This window comes from Lissotriton vulgaris, chromosome 10, assembly GCF_964263255.1.
Source record: "Lissotriton vulgaris chromosome 10, aLisVul1.2, whole genome shotgun sequence".
NCBI classification, from domain to species: Eukaryota; Metazoa; Chordata; class Amphibia; order Caudata; family Salamandridae; genus Lissotriton; species Lissotriton vulgaris.
In genome coordinates, this window is record NC_141698.1 from 540228731 (window position 1) to 540256651 (window position 27921).

The following is a 27921-nucleotide window of genomic DNA, read 5'->3' on the forward strand; positions in this document are numbered from 1 at the left end:
AACAGTCCATGCTCCGATGGGAAGAAAGGGTACGGACTCCAATTTTCGTGCAAAACTTCTATTTATTCAAAAAACGCTCCAGCTTGTTCTGGCGCTTTTCAGTCACTACCCTGACCTTGATCACATGAGAAAGCGTCCTCATAGCAAAGTTTAAAAAACATCTCACATACTGTCACATGGTTACAACTTGCAGTTGACATGAACAACAGACTATGCACATATATTTTTAGCTAATTTCATCGAGTGTTTCACGTGTAGAAATACAGGATAACAATGTTGCTCATCAGAAATAATAGTGGAGAAGAGCATTTTACATATAACAGTGGTTTCTTAAAAGCTAATATTAAATTTCAAGCGCGTATTTCAATATTGGAAAGAAACCAGACAGATTCTCTGCCTATTCAGTTAACACCAATGGTGTGTAAAAGTGCAAAAAGTTCTATGGAAAGGCATTTGATATTCAATGCACCAACCAAGAACCACATCATGACCTATATAAATAAATAGATACATCAATGTATATACAAAAGGAACATGGCATCAGGCTTCCAATATGTGCAAAACCATATGTTCCTCTTATAAATATTTTCTATATCCTAAACCAAGGGAATTTCTGACCGCTAACAGCATAATGCTTATACGTCATCCCTTGGTAACAGTATATAAACCATTATCTAGGTCCATATATCTAATGACTCTTGCACTCTTGACATATATATGTTGACATTTGTCAAAGCAATTAATTAAAAGGCAATGGCCATGAATAATGAACAATTAATGTGATGTAGAGCACTGAAGTATTTTCACTATTTCAGTTGGAAACCACGTGCGAGTACTTAACTAAGGGTAGCATTCACAACCAGTTGATAAAGGCTGCACTGACAGTCGAAACGTGTCCTGAAGCCAAGCTGCTGCTTTTAATATTTTTTGTATGCATCAACATAAAGCTGCTTTTTTAAAACTACCCAATACGTTATCGATGTTATTGAATGACTTGAATGAAAACTGTTATTGAATGAAAACTGTGGAATGAAATACATTGGCAGTACAATCTGCATGTTAAAAAACGCATCTTGGAGCATATCTGAGCGGCGAAAAATTGAGATATGATGTATGCCACTGCCAAACACATGGCACAATGCCAGAATGGAAAATGGAAGGCAAAGAGCTTTTACGGTATCCTCGCAATAACACAAGATGAGCGAGGGGGGTGAACAACCTTTACAACGAAACTTTTACAACGCACTGCCATTACAACGCAACCATTACAAAGCAAACCATTACAACGCATTGCGCTTGGGGGGCGCTCTAGGATAGGGAATAAGTCTAATTTACTATCAAACACCTTCCCTGGTGTCCACGGGGATTGGAGTTGGAATAGTAAATTAAACTTTTCACTATCCAGCACCCCAAAGCACTATGGTTTGCGATGTAAAAACTGTGTTGTAAAGGCATGCGTGGTAAAAGTATGCGTTGTAACGTCATACATCCGCGAGGGGTGGACAGAATGAAGAAGCTACGCCAAATGTCAACACACATTATTTTTAAATTGAGAACAAAGACCGCAAAGGGGACTAACAATGATGAAGAACTTTATATACATTCGGAATAAAATGTTTGAATAGAAAATCAGATTTTGAGAGCACGGAAGCTTTGAACATTAAAACGAATAAGAACTATTTGTCTGCAAATTGCAAAATGGGTACTATACCCCAAGACACTAAATAAATATTTGCTTGTAGGTTAAAAGGGTACTAAACCTTTACTAAGTTATTGAGATAATGTCACTAACTAAATGACAAAAAGCAGGAAAGTAAAGATGTACAATGAGGAAATGTTAATAAAATCATAGTGTTGCATGATACTCGATCAGGAAACAAATGCGCAAAACCTCACAATGTTAAGTTCATAACGATATGAAAAAGCATTTTTTGTAAATAATGCGAATAAAGTTTTCATCATTTGAATTACACTACAAATCCCATAATGCCACATTAAGGCCAGATGGGTATTTAAGTGTAATAAAGAAAGGACTCACTAACCGAGAACAAAGCTGGTGTAAGCTGAAACATGTTGGTTGAGAGTTGCGAATAAAATCTCTTAAAACTCTGCTTTGGAGTGCTGCGTCTTTCCAAAATAAATGGAATTCAATGCCAGGATCGGGGCCCCTATGAGGTGCACCCGCTGTTGAGCGCACTGAACTTTTTAGGATCCCTTTGTGGCTGATATATATATACCGTGCTCACTTTCCGTCTTTAGCTCCCTTGCATTCGCGATTGTGTGCTTTGTTGCGGGGTGGCGGACACCATGCTGATCTCCAAGATCCCAGCTCTCGGTACACACAAATTGCACCAGCACTCTCTGGAACGTAAGTTGCCCAAATTTTATTGGGATAACAAATACATGACTAGACGCATTTCGGCTGCCACCTTTGTCAATATAAATATTTATTTGGAAAACTATTGGCGTATTTTCTCTGACGTCGAATGAGGAGAGCACACTGGTATCCATTACAAAGTGCTTTATTGCAGACCCTTCAACCCCCCCCCCCAACAGACGCGTTTCACCTTGCGGTGAAAAAAATTATATATATACATATATATATATATATATATCCTTCGTAAGTCTGTGTTTTTTAACTGGCCTTATACTTCACAGTAAACAATTCAGGCTGTACGCGTCACAATCTAGTTGCATTTCATATCCATTTTATTTCATTATATGTTTAAAGAAAGTGCATCTCACAGCATCACATAGCCTACACATTTTGGCCATAGCCTTCAACTGGGCCATAGAGTTGTGTGTACAGAGTGTCTGTTTTAAAGGAGAACCCAACAATTACCAACACCACATTAAAATCAGTATTCTAACTGACAGGAATGTGTCCTTTAAGTAGGATTTTCTACAGCAGAGTTTTAAACAAGGTAAATATCAGATTTGTAGGTAAATAATGTATTACTCTGGTCATTTCATCTATGTATGTAAGGTGAGTAAAGTATTCCTATATGTCACACATAAATTACACACCATAGTTTGTAAAATACTCTAATTTCAATGTTTGACATTGTTGTATTGTATCATTTACACTGCTGTTTTTAGGTTGAGTACCAACCTTATCTCATAAATTCATAAATCATTCAGAGTTGCATTTTTTGACTTCCAGTTTTCATTTTTAGTCTACCCCGCTTTTATCCTAACCATTGAAATGTGAGATGAGGACTACATCTTTACACTCGTTTACACAAAGTATCTTAACTCATTCATTTGAAATTTTAATTTTTTTGTCCAAAATCAAACCAAATCTATGTGTAACATCAAGTGCAGTGTGTTCATTGTGTAAGATTCTTGCTTTGTCTTCTCAAACTAACATTGATTTTTAAAGATCTTTATATTACTAAGCTAAGGTGCCAAAGTATTTCTTCTTATAAATAATATTTGTTTGTAAACATTACACTCCCTGTGCACTATGTGAACAATGACTGGTTTGTAAACATTTCATGGTGTGCATGATGTGTAAAGAATGACTGGTTTGTAAACATTTCTTTGACTGCAGAAACGTCTTACTGTCAATTCAACCCTTAACCGATCGTTCTATGTCTCAAAAAATGCCTCTCCTTCTCTCTGAAGCTCAAATTTAAAGCTTGCCTTCCATATATTTCTATTGAGATTTCAAGATCTTAATGTCTCTTAAGCTAAAGTGCAAAGATGTTTTACTTGTAAACAATACTAATTTTGTAAACATTCCACTTCTTGTGCACTAGGTAAACAGTGACTAGTTTGTAAACATTTCATTTGTTCTACAATTTCGGCTTATTACTTTAACTTCCACCCTAGCCAATCCTCTTATACAGCGGAAACACATCCCCATCTCTCTGAATCTATTCTATTTTGAAGGAACCTCTATTTTTTTAATTTGTGCTAATAGTGCTGACCAATAGATATTAAGGGCCTTATTACAATGCGGTTCGGACTGCAACCGACAGCTTGTCAGTTGTGGTCCTAACCACATCTACTGCTGCCGTCCGACCAATGCATTAGGTTGCGTACAGTCAGTTAAAACATTGTGTAAAAAATATTTAATAATCACTTAAAACAAGAGGTCTTCCTCCGAAAAATTTTGTAAGCACAAGTAAGAGGGGAATTAAAATCTCAATTTGTTTAGAATGCATGAAAGATAATCAATAAAGCAAATCATAGAAACTATAACAAGCCAATCATAAACATATTCTCCTACATCTCCTGATTAACACAGTTTAGTTTTTTCATGGATGACCTGTTAATTACGATTTTACAGGTATTATAAATGGACAAATAGTTCTGCATCTGCATTTAAGCCCCATTGAGTTTCTGTTCCAATACTTATAATCCATCTAGATTCCTCTCTCCTGAAGACCAGTTCTCGATTTCCTCCTCTTGAATTTAAAGGAATTTGTTGGATACCATGGAAACACAGTTTGCTTGCAACTCTGTTGTGTTCTTCCCAGATATGGTTTGCTATCACATATGTAAAATCTTAATTCTTTATTTCTCGTATATATTGTAGTATCTGAAGCTTCAGTTTATTCATTGTGCTACTGATCTACTTTTTCCACAGACACATTCAAATGCATATACCACGTGTGTGCTTTCACAATGTATGTGCTCCTTTATCCCTTCTGTTCGTCCATCCAAGAGAGCACACATAGTTCTATTGTCCCCCCATTTGCATACTTTACACTTTTTGCACTTCTAAAAACCTGGTTTATTGGGGGTAACCAATTTACAGAGCTTTTCTGATTTGTCATAAAACTTTGTACTAAAATGTCGCCCTGTGATTACCTTACTCTATGTTATACTGAGATGGTTCAGAAAGGGTGTTTTAAGATCTTCAATCTGTTCCAAGATCTTCCAGTTTCCTTTAATGAATAATTTCCCTTCTGTATCTGTGTTGGTAAAATCCATAATATATTTATTTTCAAATTCTCAATTGAGGCTTTTCTTTCTTTGGGTGTTACAAGATCTTGTCTATCTTTTTTTCGAGCTCTTATCAATGCAGCTTTTAAAACTGTATTGGGATAACCATGTCTCCTGAACCTTTGTGGCATCTCTTTTACTTGTTCCTCAAAGTCTGTATCTTCTGAGCAATTTATCCTTCCCTTTAAGAACTGTTCATAAGGCACACTCCATTTCAAAGCATCTGACTGTGCACTATTTGCAAAGAGAACACTATTTCCGCTTGTTGGCTTTCTAAAAACTATTGTGTAGATTTTGTCATTTTCAATATACAGATCAATTTCAGATTAATTCTGCTGGTGCTCATCTCATTGTTGTTCAATAATCCTAAAATTTCTTCCAATTCATCTTGTTTTTCCTCCCAAATTAAACACAGGTCATCAATGAATCGCAACCATAACACCACTTTTTTTGATTTCTTCACATTTTTACACATCCAAATTGTCTCAGCTTCCAAAAACCCATGGTTAGGTTTGCATAAGTTGGGGCATAAGAAGTACCCGTGTCTGTTCCTTGTTCTCGGATATAAAATTTTCCATCAAATATAAAAATATTATTTTTAAGACAGAATTTTATAATGTCTAAAAGCATTTCCGAGTGTTCCATCAGGCTTAGTGATCTGGATCTCAAATAATGCTGGCTTGCTTGTAGACCACCTTGATGTTTCATGGATGTGTACAGTGATACGACATCTACTGTTGCCATAATGTAAATGTAATCTTTGTTTCCAATGAAATTTATTCTATTTAAAAAGTCCATTAAATCTCTTATATAGGAGAGTAGGATTGAGACATATGGAAATAGGAATATATCGACAAATCTTGAAGCATTTTCTAATAAGGAGACAATATGGCGCCTGGAGAGTTATTGGTATTCTTATGCACTTATGGTAAAAAGTATATAGTTGGTAATGCTGGATGATTTTTCTTTAGATAGTAGTATTCCTAGTCATCTAAAGGCTCATACCAGTTTTTAACAGTTTTTCATGAAACAGCAACATCACTAAATTTGTTGGATCTTTTATCAATTTCTCATAGTGGTCTCTATTATTTAGTTATCTCTTCACTTCTTGTACATATTTGATTTTATACATAACAACAATATTACCTCCTTTAGCAGAAGCTTTTATCATTATATCTGAATCTCCTTGTAGTTCAGTTAAAGCAGGCCTGTCTGTTTTGTCATATTGCCTCTAAAATCGGTCTTGTATACTTTTACAGCTATCTTTCTGAGGTCCTCAGATACTATCTCTTGAAAGAGTTCCATTCTGTTGCCTGGCGGTAACTAGAGACAAAATTTTGATTAGTCTTACAGCCACTTAAAGCAGATTTATCTGTGTCAATATTCATCACCAAACACATTTCTTGATCCATGAGTGGCCGAATTCCTATTACATCTTCTTCCATATTCACTTACCTCTCCTAATCCATAAGTGTTCTCAAACTTGGTATGTATTGGCCTGTTAAAATTGGCAAGACTTGGGGTTTGTCTATTGTCATTTTCTAATGTTTTCTTGTTTCAAAGTATTTCTTAAGTTTTAGTTTACTGCAAATCTTATAGAGGTCAATTCTAGGCGCTGCCAGATCGATTTTTGCAATTGGACAAAAGATTCCTTTGTTTAGAAGTCTTTTATATTTTTATTCTAATATTTTGCTGGAGAGATTGATCACCAAGTCATCATCCAGCGCTGTTTCTTTTTCAACTTTTCTTTTCTCTTCTGCCACGTTTTCCTCTTCTTAATCCTTCTTGGTCCTTTTGGTTAGTTTGATTCAATGTTCCCCTGCCCCTCCCCCTCGTTGTCATCTAAAGGAGGCGCAGTTCCCCGGAAAAATCCAATATCAAAAGCTGATATATGAATAGGAGCTCTCCACACTCGACAATGGTTCTACTTTATCCCTCATTTGACCCAACCTCTGTCTATTATGGAGTGAATCATATTGCCTGGCAAAAGTATACACTCTTGCCACCTTTTTGCCTCTATTGAATTTTTTTAATTTTATCATTTGTACCTCTTTTTCATTTGTCCAATTTTTACTCTAATTCCTCAAATGCCTTCTTACCTTCTGTTTCCCATATTTTTCTAGGACTTTTTCTAGATCCTTTATTCTGTCAGAGGCTATCGACAATTTGTGTTCTGCATGTACAGCTAATGTGTCCATTAGATTTATGGACCACTCAGTGGTGTCTGTTTGTCAGTTTGTCAACAAATCTGGATCAATATCATTTAAGGTGGGTAATACAAATGTTTGGAGTCCTCTTGGATGCTTTGACACTTTATATATCTCTTCAGTGTCGTGCTCTTCCATCATTTGTTTATTTGTAACTCTCACATTTTTTCCAGTTCTTTTATCAAATTTTTGGGATCTCCCTCTGAATCCAGTCATGACCCCAAAAGCTCCATCTTATTTTCACTACTCATGTTATCGTAGGCAAATATTTATTTTGCTATCTGCTCACATTTAGTAAATCTATTTGCTATTGTGTAACTCCTCAGAGAGAAGGGGACAAATACTCTTATAGATTGAATTCTTTCAGCACCTTTGAAATCTTTTTGTTGCTTTTTGTTTTCCTGTTTGATTCCCATTCCTTAAAATTAATTTGGGTCAAATTCCTGTTTAACTTATGCTGAAGGTGCACTCGTATTTTAAATCAATTACACATTCCTTGACTGGATTGTGTTATATATATATATATATATATATATATATATATATATATATATATATATATATATATATATATATATATTTTCTCCAATCCTGACAATCAGTTTCTAGAAATCAGGCGCTGACTCCGTGGGGTCTCGTTTCAGAAACAAGATTTTATTTTCTTAGTGCTTGGATTGACGCGTTTCGACGGTCACAGCCGCCTTGCTCACAACACAGAGCAACATTTCGTCATTGCTTTTAACATGTCAACGTTTCATTGGATCTCAGAGTGGTTTCCCCGTAGTCATGACTACCAGTTTAAAACTCACTGGAATTTTACCGCGTTTTCTATGTGGTACAACTATTGTTAATTTGTATCAACACTCTTAATGTTTACTACACATTTTTTCTTTTCACATTGAATAAAAGACAATTGTTGTCATTGTCGATTATCACAAATTAAAGTAAAACAAATTAGAGCATTTCACATTTTTATAAATTTTGAAAGCGTTTACATATACATTTGGTTATTGCAATGTGTTAAAGATAAAACAGATAAATCCGCATTTTAGATACCACCTCTTTAAGAGTTATACCTATGTCATATAGGGTCTAGTGCCCAATTGATAATCGTGAACCTTTGACATTATGCGGTTCATTCTGTAAGACCACATTTGATTATTTTTATTTTTAAATTGAGCCCAAGTGGGCAAAGGTAACACATTGCAAAGAAATTTCTCAAACCAATTATTTTCTACGCTACATATTTCATTAATTACACTCTATAATTTGTTAACAATAAGACGTTATTGTATTTATATGTATATATATATGTATATTGTGTGTTTATGTAAGTATATCTTTATATATATTATTAACGATTAGTTGGATCTATTTAATGTATTTGATATTACATTTATATATTAAAATATTTAAAATTCACTACTTTAAACTCTATATTTAACAAATCAACACTTTCGTCTACTTTTTGGTGATATTATTGTGAACAATATTTTCCACCCAATGTTTTTGCACTTAGCATTATAAGTATAGACTCACAATATTTTGTTAAATGATAGTTTTGACACAATATGTTTATCAACAATATTGTTTACGATGATATTGTGTCAGTGATCCTTCCTGAAGAGGGTTTTATGACAATAAGAGACTGAAACGTCGATGTCCTGACCGCCACAACTTCTTCCTAATGAATTTAAAGTCGAAATTGGACCACAGAATAATGTGTTTGTCACATGGTTTATAAAGAACTGTTGAGTGGTTGCCCTCGCTGTCTATAGTCACTATGGTGTATTGTTGGAGGTATGGGCGGAAATGAAAACTAGGATGCCGGATTGGGGGGGTGAATTGTAAGATTTATTGAAAGTACAACACAGAGAAGATATGCTGGAGTATGATGTCAGGAGTAGGTCAAGTAGTCGAGATGGTGTTGTACTGGTTCGCCTTGTCCGGGTGTGTCTTCTTTCTTCCTTAAGTCCTGGTAGCGAGACCGCCGTCCCGGAAGACTCAGGCTCAAAAAGAAAGGAAAGAGGGCTGCATAAGGGTTTTAACATGCTTTGCCGTCACCACACCGAAGTGCCTAATGGACTAGTAGAATAGAGCAGAAGGAAGTAGTTTTAGTGGAAAAGAGGGCACTTCCTTAATATAGACAACTTAGTCTTTAGGAAAAAAAAATAGTAGTGGCTATAGGTTTCTCCTCCTACATTGCGGTTATCAAGGAGAGAAACAGTTCAGCGTTGGGATAGCGTTTGTGAGGGGGGGAAATTTGGGGATTGGTGCTTAGGGATTTAGGACGTGCAGGGCATACAACACGACACAGTGCCCGGATACTAGAAGTACCCGTGGTTCCCTTCCTCCCGCGGACACTCACCGCATCTGCCGCAACTCTCCTGAGTTGCGGCGGCCTTTCAGCAACCTCCGGGGGGCGTCCACCAGTCTTCGGACCAGCACTCCGCGTCCTCCCTGTCGGCGTCTTCTTCCGTCGTCGTCTCTTGGAGCTTCTTCTCAGCGCAAGAATCCTTCTCCTCCACCTCCGCGGCGTCTTCCGGGTCCATGCTCCCCGTCTTCCTTGGTGTCCACTCCCATAAAGGGGCTAGTCCCGCCTCTTCCGATGAGTTGTCGCTCTCGGATTGGATCCTGTTGCCTTGCTTCTCCTCAGCTTCCTGTAGAGAGGAGGGAGGGCCTATCGTTAACTCTTCAAGTCCCTTGTTTTCCTGCGGAGGAATTACAGTCAAAAGCAGTGAGTGCTCGTTCTCCGCCAGCTCCTCTTCACATCTATATCTCAATTTTTGCTAATAGTTGAGCAGCTGGGCTGTGCTTATATTTGACCCGATAAATGGCTAAATATCAACTAACAAAGGATTATTTGTTTAAATAAATATTTGTTGGCTCCATGTCTGTTTGTTGAGAGTACACTGCATATACATTTTATTTTTCATATTATAAATGTTCATTTTTGAATAGTGTTTGGATACATTTGATACCAATTGAAAATTAAAGAACTTTTTTTCATATTATAAAGATCATGTTTTCCAGTACAGAGACCACTTATTTCATTTGTGTTTGAAAGCGTGTTATTAAACATGTAGCAAGTAATGGATTGCTATTCCATCAAATGCATATTTCTAGTATGTACTTTTATTTTGGAAATGTGTCATGAATACGTCATGATAAGCCAGATCATGCAAAAACAACATTCAGTGATTATTTAGTGATTGTTTAATTTAGAAATTATTCCAGGAATACCATTAATCTTATGACTTTACCCTCATAATTCTCTAATCTTATCTATATGAATCACTTGCTTTTATACTTCTTTATTTTAGTTTTAAGCTCTTAAGCACAGACAGGACACGTTCCAGGTTAGCTGTAGTCTCCATTTTAGTTTGTTTGTCGAGTTTGTTTACTATTGGCCCGGATACTGCATGTCATTATCTTTCACAGAACTCGTGACAGTTCACTAAAAACAGTTACTTTTCAGAAACATCTACGGTGACATAAGTCTGATACAAGTTCCCTGTTATCTCTTTCTCAAGGTCAGACAGTGAACACTTAAAGAAAACATGAGCTAAAGAGGAGGCAAATGATTAGTGACTTTTTACATAATTGATGTACTTTTGTATGCCTCATCACTGACCAGTCTGTCTCTGGCCTATATACTGCATATCTTTGTCTTTTTAGGGACGGGTGAAGGTGTCAAATCACCCAGACAATGGCATTGATAAAAAAAGTGTCTTGTTATCTATATTTCAAGGTCATAGCACTTTTTTATTTTTTTATACTTTCAGCCATGCTGCACAACTGCTCAACCTTTGTGCAACATGGCTAAAAACATTGACAAAGGTAATAGCTCACATAGGGAAGATCTATCGGCTTTGCCAATAATTGTTTCAGCAGACCACAGTGACGAAGCGAAATGTGTACATGTGCTACCTATACAAGGAGAGTGCTTACCTAGATCCTACTAGCATCAATGGCATATAACCTGTTTGGTGAACTGAATGCTTTACGACGGGGAAGATGAGAGGCTTCAATCATGACACCAAGTGCAGAGAACTAGGAAAGTACAGTCCAAAATGCCATCTCTCCAAGGCTGATTGCAGTGGCTTACCAAAGTACATTCTCCCAATTCAAAAATTCGCTACCATAGGGGTTCTGAGCTGCCTGTAGATTGGCAATCAATCAAATCATGGAATTAGAATTGAATTACCCATGGGTGTCCAGGGCTTTAGGCTGCAGAGACTGCAATTAAAGTTGGTGTGTCTTTAAAGCCTTACTGAACAGGGAAGATCCTGACAACTTCTCTGGCACACAGGTTGGAAGTTCCATAAGGTACTTCCCTCCTGTTCCAGCCCTCTGCTTTTTATGGGTTTCCAGTTATCCTTTAGGACTAGGTTGCAAGGTTCATGCTGGGCATAAACACAGTAAGTTGCAGAGATGAGATGGGTGTGGAGCTTGGGGCACGTATTGAAATATGTAATGGTGTTATGAGGTCCAATGAGGACGCAGAGGTAAGAGCACATGGGAAGACAGAAAGTGAATGGTAAATGTATGAAAAAATATGTGGATGCTTCATGGTATCAATGTCTTGTGTTGGTGCAACAAACACTATTTGGGTGCAAACTGGTTTGGACATTATTTTTTACACATTAATGAAACAGTGGTGCTCCATCAATTCTAACAGCCATATATTTTTGTCCTCTCAGGTACGCCGCTTTCAGGAGGTGACCCTTAATCGACTACAGGGCATTGCCGAAAACTATAACATCTCATATAACATCGATGCCCAGTTCCAGCACCTAACTGAACAGCACCGAACCATGACCAGCAACCTCGACTCCACCCGCACATCGTTGCAGGGCGACATGGGTACCTTAAAGGTCTGGATGAAGAAACTGCAGCGCAAGAACAAGAAGCTGGAGCTGAAGGTCTCATCCCTGGAGAAGGCAATGGGTGAAAGGACCAAACAAAGCTCTCGTGAGAGAAAAGAGCAGACTCTCATCCTGACCAACCTGACGCAGGAACTTGGCATACACAGGCAGGACCTTGCCTCCTTGACTAGCGGACAGAGAGAGTTAGAAGATCAACTTAAGGGAGTCCGAGAAGACTTCCAGGGTGAAGGAGCGAGAATAACTAGCCTTGAGGACCGCCTCAAACAGGCCGTCCAGAACGAGATCTTGGCTCCGAGTTCCCTCTCGGCGGCAGAACTCGCGAATGAGACACCGCAGGGCAAGCAGACGACAATCGTAGACCCAGATCTCCAGGACAATCCAGAACCGCCGCTTAGCACCTTAAAACTCCAGACAAAGCACAGGCAGAAGCAGCGGCTGCAGCAGAAATACAAGCACCTGGTCCCTCCTCAGGCCGCCAAGCTACTGAGCCAACTTCGACAGGACAAAGGGGCTGAGCAGCGAGAGCTGCCAATGGGGGCAGAGGCACAGGCCTCAGGCCAGCAAGGAAAGAGTCTGCAAGAGCCAGGAGACAGGAGAGAACCGTTAGAGTTTCTCGCGCCGGGAGAGCCTCACGTGCCTGCACTAGAGCCACGTGCCCTCAGACAAGCAGAAAAAAGCCTGCAGGAAACGCCAAATGCGCCAGATGTCCTAGGAGAGCCACCGTCGGTCAGGCGGCTAGAGAAGAGCGCTCCAGAGCAAGCTGTCCCAGCGGCGCTGACAGCCACCAGGAGACCAGCTGCCCCCGAAGAGCAGGAGCCGCCCCCCAGGGCGCAAGGCACAAGTATGTCTGGAGTGTTAACGAAGATCTATGTTCATTATTAACCTCGGCTATTAGGGGTGGGCGTCAGATATTTCGGGCCCTGCTGTGTGCGCGAGGTCCTTTGAAGGGAGAGGACAGCTGAGCATTCTTAATGCTGCTGCAGCGTCTTGAGCCTTTCTTTGCTGGGTGTATCTGTGTTTAGCTTTAGAAAAGCCTTCATGAGCGCCCTATTTACTTAAAATGTGCATTCCAAGTTGGTGTGTTTCCCAGCTATACCTTAAAGAGCTATCTTCTAATCACCGCCTTCCAATCAGAGCCTCCCTTCCAGATCATGACATCTATCTCTCCTCCCTCCTCTTCTCAGTGTCTAGTGTTTCATGCCTACTAGCAGGTTTTAGCCAATGATGTCATCTCTCTGTACAGAGTTCACATCTGGTACTTATGTTTTGCCAGTCAGTGTAACAAGTATAAGGCCCTTCCTCCTCTCTTTTTTTTTAATCATAACTTCCCCCAAACACGGTTCCCTTCTCCAGAAGTCCTCCACAGCTTTCTTTGGCTGTAGGCACTGATACCCTACTGCTACGTCACTCTATTCCATGGACATGTCTGTGAAACTCCCTTTTTCCACGCACCACACACTTGAAAACAATTCCAATTCAATTCCTCCACCACCATCCATCCTCCACACACCCTTCCGTACCAGTCAAAGTACCCATTTTCAGGCGTGCAAAGACCATTCAGCTACGAGGGCTTTAGTCCCCCCCCCCCCCACCCCTCACTGCCCCCCTCCCCGCCAGGTGCCAACGGTGGAGCTGACTGAGCTGGGGCTGCTGTTCTCGAAGTCTGCAACACCTAAAATATTCTACTGGACTTGTCAGACGATAGTTAATGCTAAATGAAGGCCTGTTTTTATTCTCTCCTTTCTGAGCTTTGCACCAGGCTCTCTCCGTCCGCTCTTTTCACCTACAATAGGACCATAAGCATCTTGGACTCTACATGTACAAAGAAGAAATCGAAAAGAATGAAAGCGCGTAAGCGCTTTTATCACTTCCTCTCCTCAGTCACAAACATGTAGCAGGGACACTCAAACAAAAGACAAGGTCTCATTAGACTTTAATTGAAAGAGGGAGACAGCATTCAAAACCGAAAAATGTTGGGAATGATTTTTCACTTCAAAGTCAAAGTTGTAAAAATATACAAAATGTTTTATGTTGTTTTGCTATTGCATTTATATGTGTAGCAGAGCAAAATGCATTAAACAAAGAAGCCTGTCTGAAAAATGAAAAGCAAGACATGGACCAAGACACCAAAGTCTTATTTCACTACACTCTCATATCGTATATGCATACATAATTCACATGGACGCCTGTACTGAACACAAACCTTATTTCTCTAAAGTAGCAATGAACACCGGAGGACCCACAACTTCAACCACCATGTGTTTTTATCCTGTGGGCAGGCACATGTCATAACACATGACTATTACAGAGAGAGGACAGGGCTCTTAAGTTGAGTTACCGGGTTTATATTGCATTATAGTAGGATACTCTTAGACTACAGATGTTAGGCCTGTCTCCATTGGTTCTCTTTTCTACTACTGGCACTAGATAAATCTGCCTGTGATCATTATTTCTTGGAGTGGCAGGGACTGTTGGGGATGCAGGACTAATTGGTTGGGTCTCTCAAGAAAACATTAGGTTGCTTTTAGTATAGTTCACATGCAAACTGAATCACCTCTAGCCTTTAAACAAAACCACCAGTTCGTTGCCTTGATGCACACAGTTTGAGTGTCAAAGTCATGATGTTTTGAGGTGGAATTTACCCCACTCTATCCCCTATAGGTTCTTCCATTGCTTTATGTATCACATATAAATACAGCCATATAAACATAAATATCACATATAAATAAAGCCATATTAAATGCCACTGTGGGGCATTTTCAACACATAAATATTACTGGTATTAAATGCATTTATTGTCATGTACAAAAATATAACCACGGGTCACAGAGGCACATTTCAGGAGATCTCCAAATCCAATGCAAAAAATCTCCAGCCCAACAAAATGAAGTAAAGGTAATTAGGCACCTATAAACTAATTCTAGTTGAACGTGTCTCAGGAGGGTAGGGCCACCATAGTCCTCACTGTGGCTCATTCAAGGCTGTACCAGAGAACTTTACAACAAAGTGATAAGAAACAGAAAAACATAACTAAAGCATGCTAGGCGTCCTCTCTCATGCCGCTAAGTGTGCCCTTTCCTTTGGCTTAACAAAGTAACTCCCCACACCTAGGGCCAGGGCTTTAAGTGGGCCGGGTCTCACTGGTGCTGAGCACCAGCAGTTTTTTAAACGGGGTCTCAAAACAGGTCGAGAAACTGGCTTTGTTTTGTGCCCTGGCACAGGAGGTCCATTTTTCCCCAGGCTGCAGTGACTTCAGGCTCACTACAAAAAAATACATCCATGACAAAATTTAAAAACCAGAATACAAACTAAAAAAGATACAAAACGTTATTCTATATAAACACATATAAAACAATCCTCAACTGCGTGATCACTCGATTTCTATTTACAGCAGCTTCCTGTAATTAGTAACGGCCAGCAGAAATCGTAACATTACTACACATGTGTATACATTCGGTAACTTTTGCATATAGGTAAAAGCTGGGCGACATTGTGTAAAACCCAGCTGTAAAAACAATGGTAGGACGTATTTCTTTCTCAACACTGGATAATGTTTGCAAAAAAACACTGTGCATGGTGTTTTGTAGTGAGATCTCATCACATGATGAATTCTCCAGGTCAGGTGACCAGTTGTTACCAGTAGGTAAACTAATTAGACGGTAGAAGATATCCAACGAAAGCGGGTCAACTCTAACCTGTGGCATGGGTTACACACGTTGGCTAGATATAGTAGCATGTAGTCGCTAGTCAGAATCATTTGATTCCCCAATACAACACAGAGGGTTTCCAAAGTTCGGTAGATAATCTTGTTTCCTCCAATAAAGAAATGCATTTCAATTTCAGGGCTTTTCTTTGGACACTGACCAGACTCTCGAGAAAATTGAAGTATTCAGGATGGCCGTGGTCTATCAGGAGGTTGTGGACAAATTTAAGGCAAGGGATGTTAAAGACATGTGAAGCTTTTAAACAGTCAGCAATAATAGCTCTGTTAACCCCTTGTGTGCTGCCGTTGGCTGACGGGAGCACTACCTCGCTAGTGCTGCTGTCGGCCAACGGCCGACGCGGCCCCGCCCATTTTGCAGAAGTGCCGCACTGCCGCGAAGTGGCGTCCGCTGCAAAGGGGTTAAGAATAGTATGTTCAGATGACCAAATTTTATGCCAGAGAAGAACAGTCTGGATCCTGATTAAATCTGCTATGTAAGGGGCTCCTAGCTCGGAGTGGCAAACAAAGGTTGGACTACTTTTCGGGAGAGTCCTAAAAAATGCATTTTCTTCAAGCTGGATTGTATCAGTCTTACCATGCCTCCAGAGCTCAGCCCCATACATAGCAGTGGATCTGCATTTGACCTTATAATAGTTCCTTCGGGTGTTCAATGGCAAGCTGTCTAGCAAAGTTTAGTAGAGCCATTTTCGTTTTGACAAAATGGAAACGCCTTGATTTAATTGCCCCTTGCCAGTTCCCAGATTGACTAAATACAACACCCAGATATTAGAATAATGCTGTGAACTCAGTTTTGGAAACCTCAATAAGAGTGTCACGACAGCAGGTGGCCTTCTTCCCAATCTTCATGCTCACTACTCACTAGTGGAGAAGTTACGGCATGACGTAATTCCAGGTGAGGGTTGTAAGGAAAGGGAAATCCTTTAAAGAGAGTCATTTTCTCTCTGGATTTCCCTTCTCTTTTTGAAACTCAGGAGCAGCAACATTGTTGTGGTGTCACCAGTGCTTTAAGTGGAAGCTTTTTCAATATTATCTACAAGCCATAGTCGCTGCTTATTTATCTTATGCAACTAACAACCATTGACAAAGCCAATAGTCCTGACTTGTTGTAGGTATGATGTTACTTGTTGTATCATATATCTGGATGCAATGGCAAAAACAGCAAAATACAAGTCAGACGGCACACTATGCTAAGCACAGATTTTTAGCTTACGTGCTTCAAGCCACTCCCTTAATTACATTGGCCATGCCCCTTTGAGAGACCCCCCCCCCCGTTTTTTCATCCCACTTAAAGCCCTGCCTAGGGCACATTCAAGTCATTGAATGACTCTCAACTAACTTGAACCCGGACAAACAATAATCAGCTGTAGTGAGACATAGTTCCTGACCCTAAGCTCTTTTGAAATGCCTTTGTCTTTGTTAACTTATGAAAAGATAACCCTCTTGCCCCTATGGTCCAGCATTAGGCAATGAAGCCGCCTGCTGCTGTAAACCCTCCTGACGCCATGTCTCATACAGCCTCTAGTAGGACCTCTTCCTGGTGAGTGTGGTGGGATGAAAATCCTTGGAAATAAACACAAAATGATCTTCCACCCGCAGAACAGTTTTCTTCAGGACTGCCTCACACGAAATCGTATTCCTCCAATTATTAGATTCCACTACTACTAACACAACTCCTCTACCCATCTCTGATTTTCTTGGCTTGGGGAAAAGTTTATTTGCCTTCCAGATCACTAAATGAATCTCAGTAGGTGACAGGTACTGCAAATTTAATGTTAATGGTAATGGTAGCTGCCCAGAGCAAGAGAGAGAAAACCACAAAACGGGGAAATAAGGAGGAAGAGAAACACAGAACAATTATGAATAAGAAGTAAAGCAAGGATAACAAGCATTGAAAATGCAACAAGTCTCGCCTTTGGTTAAGTTAAAGTCATTTGCTTTGCTAATGGTATTGTATAGCAAAGCAAATGGCTTTAACTTAATAAAAGGCAAGACCTATTGCATTTTTAATACTTGTTAACAACAGATTCTAATACTCACTATACACAAAGTACAAACAAGTATTGGCAAAACCAACAGGTGTAACCTTATTAACTTATAGGTGTTCCCAATGTTTTTTTTGCAGGTGTGTCTGGATAAAAAAGTGACATAACTGCATCATTCACTGCGTGCGAGCATGAGTGATGACATAGGCGCACACATGTGTGAGGACGTGTATATTTACAGTAGAACACATGCACAGTAGAAGGCAAGATGGCATCTGAGTGAAACAACGGCTCTATCCTCTCGCTGTCGGACCACCAGCCTGTCTGCCTGCCGTCCGACGTTGAGAGACGTATGCGGACGGATTCAGCACTGGCGCTAGAACCCTGGAGGCAGATCGCCGCAATCGGAGTCAAGGTTGGAAGACAGGAGCTGGCTGTGCTCAGTGGACTGTTTTGGGCCGCCTGTTGCTTTTCGCTGCGTCGGTTGATTTTTGATAGTTGCAGGTTCAGCCGAGCTCGATTTTGCTTTCATCTACACCGCTAAGATTTAAAGGAAGCCCAGCAGGAGAGATAACTGTGTGAGGTGGCAAAAGCAAACAATGGGCTGGGCCCCCGACTGCCTCTGCTTCGGCATGGACTTCCATCCAGACCTTCCCTCGGCGCGAGACTATTGTGGAAAGCAAGGCTGGAGAGAAGAAAGGTGATCTGGGGTAGAACGAACATTATGGGCAGCGGGAGAAAAAAACAGGAGAAAGAGTGCAACGTGGACTCAAGATGGGGAAAAATACACAAAGGCAAGAAAGCGCAGCAATCTCATAAAGCGCTTAAAAGCAGAAAAAGATTAGCTGCATGGGAGCGTAGAAGCCAGCCAGTCAAGAGATTGTTACAGCACAAACACAGAAGTGGATGCCTGTTTGTGCCCCGGTGAAACTGCAGGACAGCTAATCACAACAAAAACACAGAAGTGGATGCCTGCTTGTGCCCCGGTGAAACTGCAGGACAACTAATCACAACAAAAACACAGAAGTGGATGCCTGCTTGTGCCCCGGGGGCACTGACAGCAAAAATAAAAGCAAAGCACACACGAAGTGGCATTTTTGTTTCTATAGCAACAACATGGCGTGGGACTGTCCACAGTCCCTACGGACACGCAATGCTGTCTGCTATGGACAAATGGCAAGAGCAGCCATGTTTGTCCATGCAGACGCATGCATGAAAGCCCTCGGCAAATTGATTCCAAAAGGTACTCGCAATACCGAGGGCAGCGCTTGTGCTGCTTTCGGCAGGTGAGACCTAAAAAACAAAGCTGAAGTATTGACATAAAAAGGGAAGGAGTGTGTGGTGGTAGATGAAAGAGACATGAGGTGGAATCTAGAGTGCATAGCCTTGGTGGTATGCACCTCTGACATTCGATAGCATTTGAGCAAAACTTTGAGCGCTGGCACTTATTGTTTAACAAATAAGGCACTGCCTAGATCACACCCGAAAAAGCTGTTCATTCTCTGATCACAATTATAGGGTCACTCTGTTGGAACATCTGACCGCACCCTTATTTTAGAGTTAACAGTTTGACAAGTATGGCCTTGTCCACAAATGCACCCCATACCCGCCTCCTTCAGAAAGCAACTCTCTTTTACAAACCCTCCTCCACAGGTATCTTTTCTACATGCGCCTTCCTTATTATCTTCCTTACAGCGTTCACACACCCATGTTGACACAATTCTCCCGTGACTCCTCAGTTACACTAATTTTTTTTGCAAACACGCCTTTTTTATGTCACGTATTTGTTCTGTATAAGTCGCTTTCTATATAGCCTTTTTAGGTTTCGCTGGTGAGCGGAGCCGATTAGGCTCCGCCTCCAGAGAAATCTAATGAGTATAGTAAGCACTATGGAAGACGCCCCCCCGTCCGATTGGCTAGCTCCATAAACGGAGCCTAGCCATTGGACGAGGGGCCTGTCCGTCAATGCCGGACCAGACACGGGGGCGTTCCCGAGATTCTTTGGCTTTTGCCGACGTCATGCGACGCCGGGAACGCCCCCGTGTCTGGTCCGGCATTGCCGGCACCCGCCTTCCTGCTCCGGCCGTCTTCTGCTTCTCTCCTCCCCCTTTCCCGCCCCCTCCCGCTTGTTTCCCGATGCCCGCCTTCCTGCTCCGGCCGTGCTGAACGGTAGAGGGGTGAGTGAGTGTGCTGAAGAGCAGGCAGGGAGTGAATGTTCAAGTTAAGTGGCCGCCCCCCCCCCACCCCCCCTCTCCGTGTCTCCGGCCCCGTTCCCGCCCGCTCCCGCTGCCTCTCACGCTGAAGTAGTTTGACAACAGTCAACCATCTGTGCCAGAAAAAGCCCACAGAGTAGGGAATGATGTGTCCTATACAAACGCAGGATAATAAAATGAATCACGGAATGAGGGTACTGAGAAACCGGCACCGCCGGCCGTAACAGGAGCCGTGGCAGAGCATGGGGATAGGGCGAAAGAGGGGCAGAAACCACAGCGTAAAGGGAAACTCGGAATGGAATGGGACAGATGTGTTGTGTCCTTAACATTATTAGCAAAAGTATTGCTCGATGCCTCAACTGTGACGATGTTGTTGTAAGTTCCCGCCCTCCTCCCGCTCTCCGTGTCTCCGGCCCCGTTCCCGTTCCCGCCCCCCTCCCGTGGCTCTTGTATAGTCATTATGTGAAAATCAAGAAACCGTAAGAAAGAAATGCAATCACGGGACCACTGGGGATCCCGGCCCTCAAGTGAATCATGTAGCAGCAGTCTTGCATGGCCAATGGGTTGAACGAAAATATCACTGCTCGGGCCCTGGTGATAGTTTTGAAATCTGTGTCGAACAGGGGTGAATCATGATAATACCAATGCCCTAATATCAGCCTCATCAAAGTGGTAATCTGTGCCGAGCACTGACTGTGCAGTGGTGGAGGGAATACCGATGCTGTGATGTCATCACCCTGGTAAAGCGTTAATCTGCTCCGAGTTCAGCTGTGGTGTTGCTACTCTGTCTGCATTAACCGGTCTGATCACATAGCGACAGTCAGCAAAGCAGCACGCCTTTCATTGGACCGCCCTGTCGACCAATGGAAACGCAGACTCCTTTCAGCGGGAAAGCAGTGAGGGAAAGACATAGGGGGAGAAGGGTGGCTCGAAAATAGCAGGAAAGAGACATTGCCACAAAATATGCTCCCTAACAGAGCAGGGACGTAGAGAACCAATGCTTTGAGACGCAGAGAAGCAGAGACACAGAGAGGGAAACCAACAGAGAGGGAGAGCCCAATGGCAAGGCGGGCACGAGGATAGGGAGCCAGCAGAAGAGACATTTTAGGAATGAGGGAACTGGGAAACCGGCACCGCCGGCCGTAACAGGACTCAGAGCCGTGGCAGAGCATGGGGATAGGGCGAAAGAGGGGCAGAAACCGCAGCGTTTTTGTCATTGTACATGTTCCTGTAAAGGGGGGGGGGAGGAGGGCTTTCTACCTACAGAGGCACAGACCCTGTAAAATAGCGATCTGCTGTAAAAACGTCTCTGATGCTAATTCCTCCGTTTTATGCGCACCGATAATAGCATTTTTTGTTGCTTGTCATTATATCACCCGATGCGGTAGAAAAAGAGAAAGTAAAGTGGTTTCTTGCCGCTATTATTCCCCACGCGAGGTACTAGGATTTCACGTAAAGGTATCGGGCCTGTTTGTTAACACAGCACGTGCGCAAAATACACCCCAATACCCCCCCCCCCCCCAAACACCTTTTCAGATCCACGCGCCATCTCGGTGGTAAAGGTCAGGTTTTACATTCTCCCCGGGGTGTTTGCGTTGTCTGCTGTGAAAATTCGCGTTTTATTATAATTTATAAATTAAAATATTGGCTTTATCGGTAGCATAACAGGACAGCTCCATTTGCTGCCTTCAATCCACTGGAATGACAAAACCTAGCGCTCGTGCAAAAATGAGCACGCCTGATATTAGGCGCTATATTTAAAGAAAAAAAGGCTCAGGCTTTTAAAGCCGGCAGAGAGTAAACCCATTCCAATCATTAAAATAGCTCCCCCTCCCCCCCCACAAAAAAATAGTAGTTAGTGCTACTGTGTAAATAAACGCGAACAGCAGCAATTTGGTGGGTTCAAACCAAACTCGAGAGAGAGCGAGCGTGAAGGCCTTCCACTGCACGTTGAAATGCCAACTTCGGCTCCTACCAGAGACGGGAGGGAGAAGGTGGCAAGCGGTGAGACAGTCTTTTAAAGAGGCACCGCTTTAACTGCATGTCTCCAGGTACACTTTGAACCCTCGTGAGAACCCTGCAGCCTGCGTATACTTTGAAAGGAGGGCTCTTTAACTTGTATACATTCCCACGTAACCCCGACAGGGCAAGATCTCCTGAGGTGGATCTTTCCAGCGGCGAAAGTCTACGCTCGACAGCTCAGAGGGTAGAGCGCGCGCCTACTTACAAGCCCTCCCGGGGTAATCTGAGGGTCGCAGCCATCTTGAAATGATAAATGGGATTATATTTAACCCAAAAAATGAGAACCAATTACCAGTGTTCCTTAAGGGTTGGGAACGAGAGACCCAGAGCTTCTCCTGGTAACTAAAGTCAGCACCACAAAGTGACGTCACAGTCAAGGAGATAGCTCAGTTGGTGAATGCATCTGCTGTAGAAAACTGTTAGGACTTCATGAGTACCATGGAAATGGGAACAAAGTAACAACTGTTATTCACAGGAACGCAAGACCAAGCGTAGACAAAAAAACGTTTATTATTATGAATTAGTATCCAGAAAAGCAGCAGTAGCGTTGTAAGCTGCAGTTGAAAAGCAAAGATCTCCGATTGTTATAAAAGTATTACAGTTTGCAGCTTCTGCTCGAAATATGAGCAACATCCGATCATTAAAGTGCTTCTACCCTGCCGTGGCGCCGAACGGAATGCCGACTTGAGCTGTGGACCCAGAACAGTTCCAATCTCGGCGTTCCTACCTAAAGGGAATTATCTTTGCCAAAAACCTCCCGTCTGACTTCTCCCCTGTTCTCTTCGCTGCCAAAAGGCAATCAATGTGTGTGTCCAAACACCACATGAGGGAGCGGAGGGGGTAGGAGGGGGGTGTTGGGTGCTGGCGGGCGCGTGGCGTTTTATAGCACATTGTACATGTTCCTGTAAAGGGGGGGAGGGGGGCTTTCTACCTACAGAGGCACAGACCCTGTAAAATAGCGATCTGCTGTAAAAACGTCTCTGATGCTAATTCCTCCGTTTTATGCGCACCAATAATAGCATTTTTTGTTGCTTGTCATTATATCACCCGATGCGGTAGAAAAAGAGAAAGTAAAGTGGTTTCTTGCCGCTATTATTCCCCACGCGAGGTACTAGGATTTCACGTAAAGGTATCGGGCCTGTTTGTTAACACAGCACGTGCGCAAAATACACCCCAATACCCCCCCCCCCCCCCCCCCCCCCCCCCAAACACCTTTTCAGATCCACGCGCCATCTCGGTGGTAAAGGTCAGGTTTTACATTCTCCCCGGGGTGTTTGCGTTGTCTGCTGTGAAAATTCGCGTTTTATTATAATTTATAAATTAAAATATTGGCTTTATCGGTAGCATAACAGGACAGCTCCATTTGCTGCCTTCAATCCACTGGAATGACAAAACCTAGCGCTCATGCAAAAATGAGCACGCCTGATATTAGGCGCTATATTTAAAGAAAAAAAGGCTCAGGCTTTTAAAGCCGGCAGAGAGTAAACCCATTCCAATCATTAAAATAGCTCCCCCCCCCCCCCCACAAAAAAATAGTAGTTAGTGCTACTGTGTAAATAAACGCGAACAGCAGCAATTTGGTGGGTTCGAACCAAACTCGAGAGAGAGAGAGCGTGAAGGCCTTCCACTGCACGTTGAAATGCCAACTTCGGCTCCTACCAGAGACGGGAGGGAGAAGAGGGCAAGTGGTGAGACAGTCTTTTAAAGAGGCACCGCTTTAACTGCATGTCTCCAGGTACACTTTGAACCCTCGTGAGAACCCTGCAGCCTGCGCATACTTTGAAAGGAGGGCTCTTTAACTTGTATACATTCCCACGTAACCCCGACAGCTGGTCTGCTCTACATTCCACTGGCAGCATGGGAGGGAAGAGCCTGGAAGTGGCTCTTATGGACACGGCTTTCCCTGGGCTTGCACCCCCACCCTCCGTCACATGTGTGTGAACCTTGCCTCTGCATAACAAGCTGCTATTGCTGCACATATATAGGGCGTATGGACCCCGTGCAATATTATCTCTCAGGTGTGCCTTCCCCGTAGCCGATGTCCCACCTAAACTGTTTTCCATCCCATGCACAACATCACGGAGTGGTGCCTCTCTTACCACCTCCCACACAGGCGGATTCCAGGTCAGTGGCGTAATGCAGGCCCCCTGTAGTCCCTGCAGTGCAGAGAGGCCTTCAACCGTTGAGGGGGGCCCTAATCCTTCAGAGGGTCACCATTCAGCCCAAAGAAAATGAATATATGTGAGACATGGGAGATGCAGGGCCTCCCATCACATTTTGCAGGAGAGGCCCCATCTTTTTACCCTTACACCACTGTTCCAGGTCAATGCATGCGCAGCTCTTCAAATCAAATGTTCTTTTGCATCTTTGGATTTCTGAGGTTACTTTTATAACAGGATCAACAGGATCACAAGTCCCAGGATGCAATTAAAAGAACTGGGCTGGATGAACTACTCACGCATGGAATTAAGAAACTTACATTCGGCCCCTCAGAACAGATGTGCAACACATTTATCAACTCGACTTCGCTAGCCCGCTACAATACAGTGTGCCTCATACATGTTCAAGTTTTCACCAATAGGGTTGAAATTCAGGCTTCCGGACTCAGAGATTTCAAGTTTCCCAGGCCCATGCATAAGTAGATCATTCAGTCTAGGGTTTCTCTTTGCCATCGGGAACCACAGTCCTTGATAGCTCTTTGTAAAATTGGCACTACAAGTCCCAGAATGCAAAGAAAAATACTTGGCAGAGTGAGCTATTCAAGCATGGACTTGGCAATCTTGAGAGGTCTGTGTGGCCGAACTGTTTGATTCTGACCAATTTACCCAATTTTACTTTGCATCTGGTCTAAACTCTTCTAAAAGAAATGGCTTTGCTATGTGGGCTAAAACAACTAGACGGTTCCAGAGTAACTACAGAATAATCACACACCACTGCTAAATTTTTAAACCATTGCATCTACCTCCACATAGTGCCGAAAATCTAAGATTCCCTAGTTAGTCAGGGAAGACATAGGCTTCCTTGTATTTTGCGATTCATCTTATTTTTTATGGAAAATGTATGCTGATGAATGCCCAAGTAGTTCACCTCATCCTGATTTTGATTCTAGCAAGAAGACATGTGCCTCAATAGCATCATGTATTAAAAAAAATAACATGAATACAAATACTTGCTTTGGGTCAGCCCTCTTCATCCACTGTCTGTTCAACTGCCATTCACATTTTGATTCCACCCACTGCCGCACAGTGGGTCAGCCCATTTGAGCCACTGGCTCTCTCACACTATGCGTGATGGTGTATTATTATCCCAGTCACATCTGCCTAAAAAAAGTGTGCCTCAGTGCCAGGGCCTGTAGACCAAAATGTTTGACTTGGCAAATGTTGTTTTCTTTACTTTTCTTTTCCATATATTTTTCCATCATTCTGGTATGTTTGAACTATGCTTTTAAGTTACAGTATTTCAAAGCCATTACTATATTTTCTTTGAGCCAATAAGAACTGTATTTTCCTGTGATGTGCACTAAAGCTACAAAGGATTTCTACACCTGTACTAAGAACATCGGCCTCTGTCGCCACTTCCTATTTCACACTTGCACACAGCAGCACTTGTGAGGGTGGCTCAGGCCACTAGGGTGTGTGTGTTTGCGCTCTGTGTGTCCCGGCACCTTGTACCGCGTCCCGTTCGGTTGTTTAGCGGTTGTGCTGAAGCTTTCTTTACATTTGAAGAGCTTTTGTATTTTGTTGGCTCACGATTGTCATTTGTGCTTCATTTAATGTAACGTTTGCTTTTATATTTTGTTCACTTGTAATGTTCCCATGTATCAGTTCTGTTCCTATTGTGAAGCGCTCTGACACCTTCGGGTAAAGTCCGCGCTATATAAAAACGCACAAATAAAAATAAAAAAATAAAACTGATCTTTCCATCCCATGTAGCAGTACTATGTCGATAGGAATCCTTCATGGGGGTGGTGTGTGTGAGGGGGGAGGGCAGGGGCTGGAAGTGCTGCTTGCCAGAGGTTTCAACCTCAGCCGCTGACCTTGAGCCGTGTCTTTTCTTCCTGGGCCTCGGCTACACGGGACCAGTAACATGCAGAGACCCTGGGGCTGCCCCGGAGCAAGCACGGGAGCCCTTTTCATGGACTGGGAAGGAGGGGACGATATATATATACATACGCACACACCCACACACACCCTTATTACTTATAATGTGATTATTATTTACACATCTGTGTACATAGGCTGGCGTCATACCATCATATATGTGCTGGGGTCTGGCCCAAGCGAGCTGCACTGCCTCGCAAAGCGTCAAGATATTGCAATGGGGGAGGGGCAGAAGTTAAGCCCATCAGTGCTGAAGCGGAATCCACAGCTCGAATGATTGACTGGTCAGGTGTGGTTGTCAGTGAGATGATTGGAGGGGGAGGCAGATGTCTAGATATGCAGAGAGAGGACTTTGAATTCTTATTTCGGAAGATGTGGCTCTGCAACCCAGGGGGAAACGCGTGCTTTCTCACTAAAGTCGCCCCCTTTCATCATTTTTCTTACTATGTGAATCCTGTAGCATGGTGAACATGAGGTGTAGGCTTTTAATTGGCCAACAGGGAGTGCAGATAGACGTGGAAAAAGAAACCAATTTAAAACAGGATGCACTTAGCATAGTGCCCTCTCCCAACCTGCCCTCTCCCAGCCTGTCCCCTCCCTGCCCTCTCCCAGCCTGCCCTCTCCCAGCCTGTCCCCTCCCTGTCCCCTCCCTGTCCTCTCCCAGCCTGCCCTCTCCCAGCCTGTCCCCTCCCTGCCCTCTCCCAGCCTGTCCTCTCCCTGCCTGTTGTCGTGTCCCGGCGGCAGCAGGCAGGAGCGTGCACTGCGTCCCCGAAGTAACAGCCCTAAAGCAAGCAAGAAGTACGCCCCCCTCCCACCAATCCCTGTTAGGTAGTGGAAACTGTCCAAACTGGGGTGCAGACAGCCCCTCTCACCTTTCGGCCTGGTACCACTGCACCAGCCGCACTACTTCCCTACTGACCGTTCTCCACTTAAGCCCCGTCTAAATTACAATTCCTGCTTGTGACCCTTTTGCCTGCTTGTACTTGTTTTCATGACCCTGTTGCCTGCTTGTGCCTCCGTGTGCCCCTGTTGCCTGCTTGTGCCTCCGTGTGCCCCTGTTGCCTGCTTGTGCCTCCGTGTGCCCCTGTTGCCTGCTTGTGCCTCAGTTTTCGTGCCCCTGTCGCCTGCTTGTGCCTCAGTTTTCGTGCCCCTGTCGCCTGCTTGTGCCTCAGTTTTCGTGACCCTGTTGCCTGCTTGTGCCTCCGTAAGTGCCCCTGTTGCCTGCTTGTGCCTCCGTGTGCCCCTGTTGCCTGCTTGTGCCTCCGTGTGTCCCTGTTGCCTACTTGTGCCCCTGTTGCCTGCTTGTGCCTCCGTGTGTCCCTGTTGCCTGCTTGTGCCCCTGTTGCCTGCTTGTGCCTCCGTGTGCCCCTGTTGCCTGCTTGTGCCTCCGTGTGCCCCTGTTGCCTGCTTGTGCCCCTGTTGCCTGCTTGTGCTGTGTGGGTGTGTGTGGAAGGCTCTGTGTGGGTGTGTGTGGAGGGCTCTGTGTGGCTGTGTGTGTGGGAAGCTTTGTGTGGCTGTGTGTGTGGGAAGCTTTGTGTGGCTGTGTGTGTGGGAAGCTTTGTGTGGCTGTGTGTGTGGGAGGCTTTGTGTGGCTGTGTGGGGGGCTCTGTGTGGCTGTGTGTGTGGGGCTCTGTGTGGGTGTGTGTGGGGGGGGGCTCTGTGTGTGTTTGTGTGTGTCATTTGCGAGAGATAAAGCTAGTGGCATTGTAAATGACAATGCCATTTATTTATGCTAAAAAAAACATAAATAAAAATAATGTCAAGAGCAATGCCAATAGCTCTAACTTTAACAAAGGCAAAACCATTGCATTGTATAAAGAGTGCATAAGGA

The 27921-nt window shown here is 43.0% G+C and overlaps 1 protein-coding gene across 2 annotated transcripts in view; it reads left to right on the forward strand.

Annotated features, from left to right (window-relative positions):
* The window catches only part of PTX4 (pentraxin 4), a 102486-nt gene that overhangs the window by 59648 nt on the left and 14917 nt on the right, over positions 1-27921 (forward strand). For both annotated transcript variants that reach the window (XR_015300695.1, XM_086941379.1), the window contains exon 2: positions 11864-12890. Coding sequence is in view for 1 of the 2 variants with exons in the window: in XM_086941379.1 (XP_086797505.1) it covers positions 11864-12890 (1027 nt within the window). In the remaining variant the exon portion in view is untranslated. The remainder of the gene's footprint in view (positions 1-11863; positions 12891-27921) is intronic.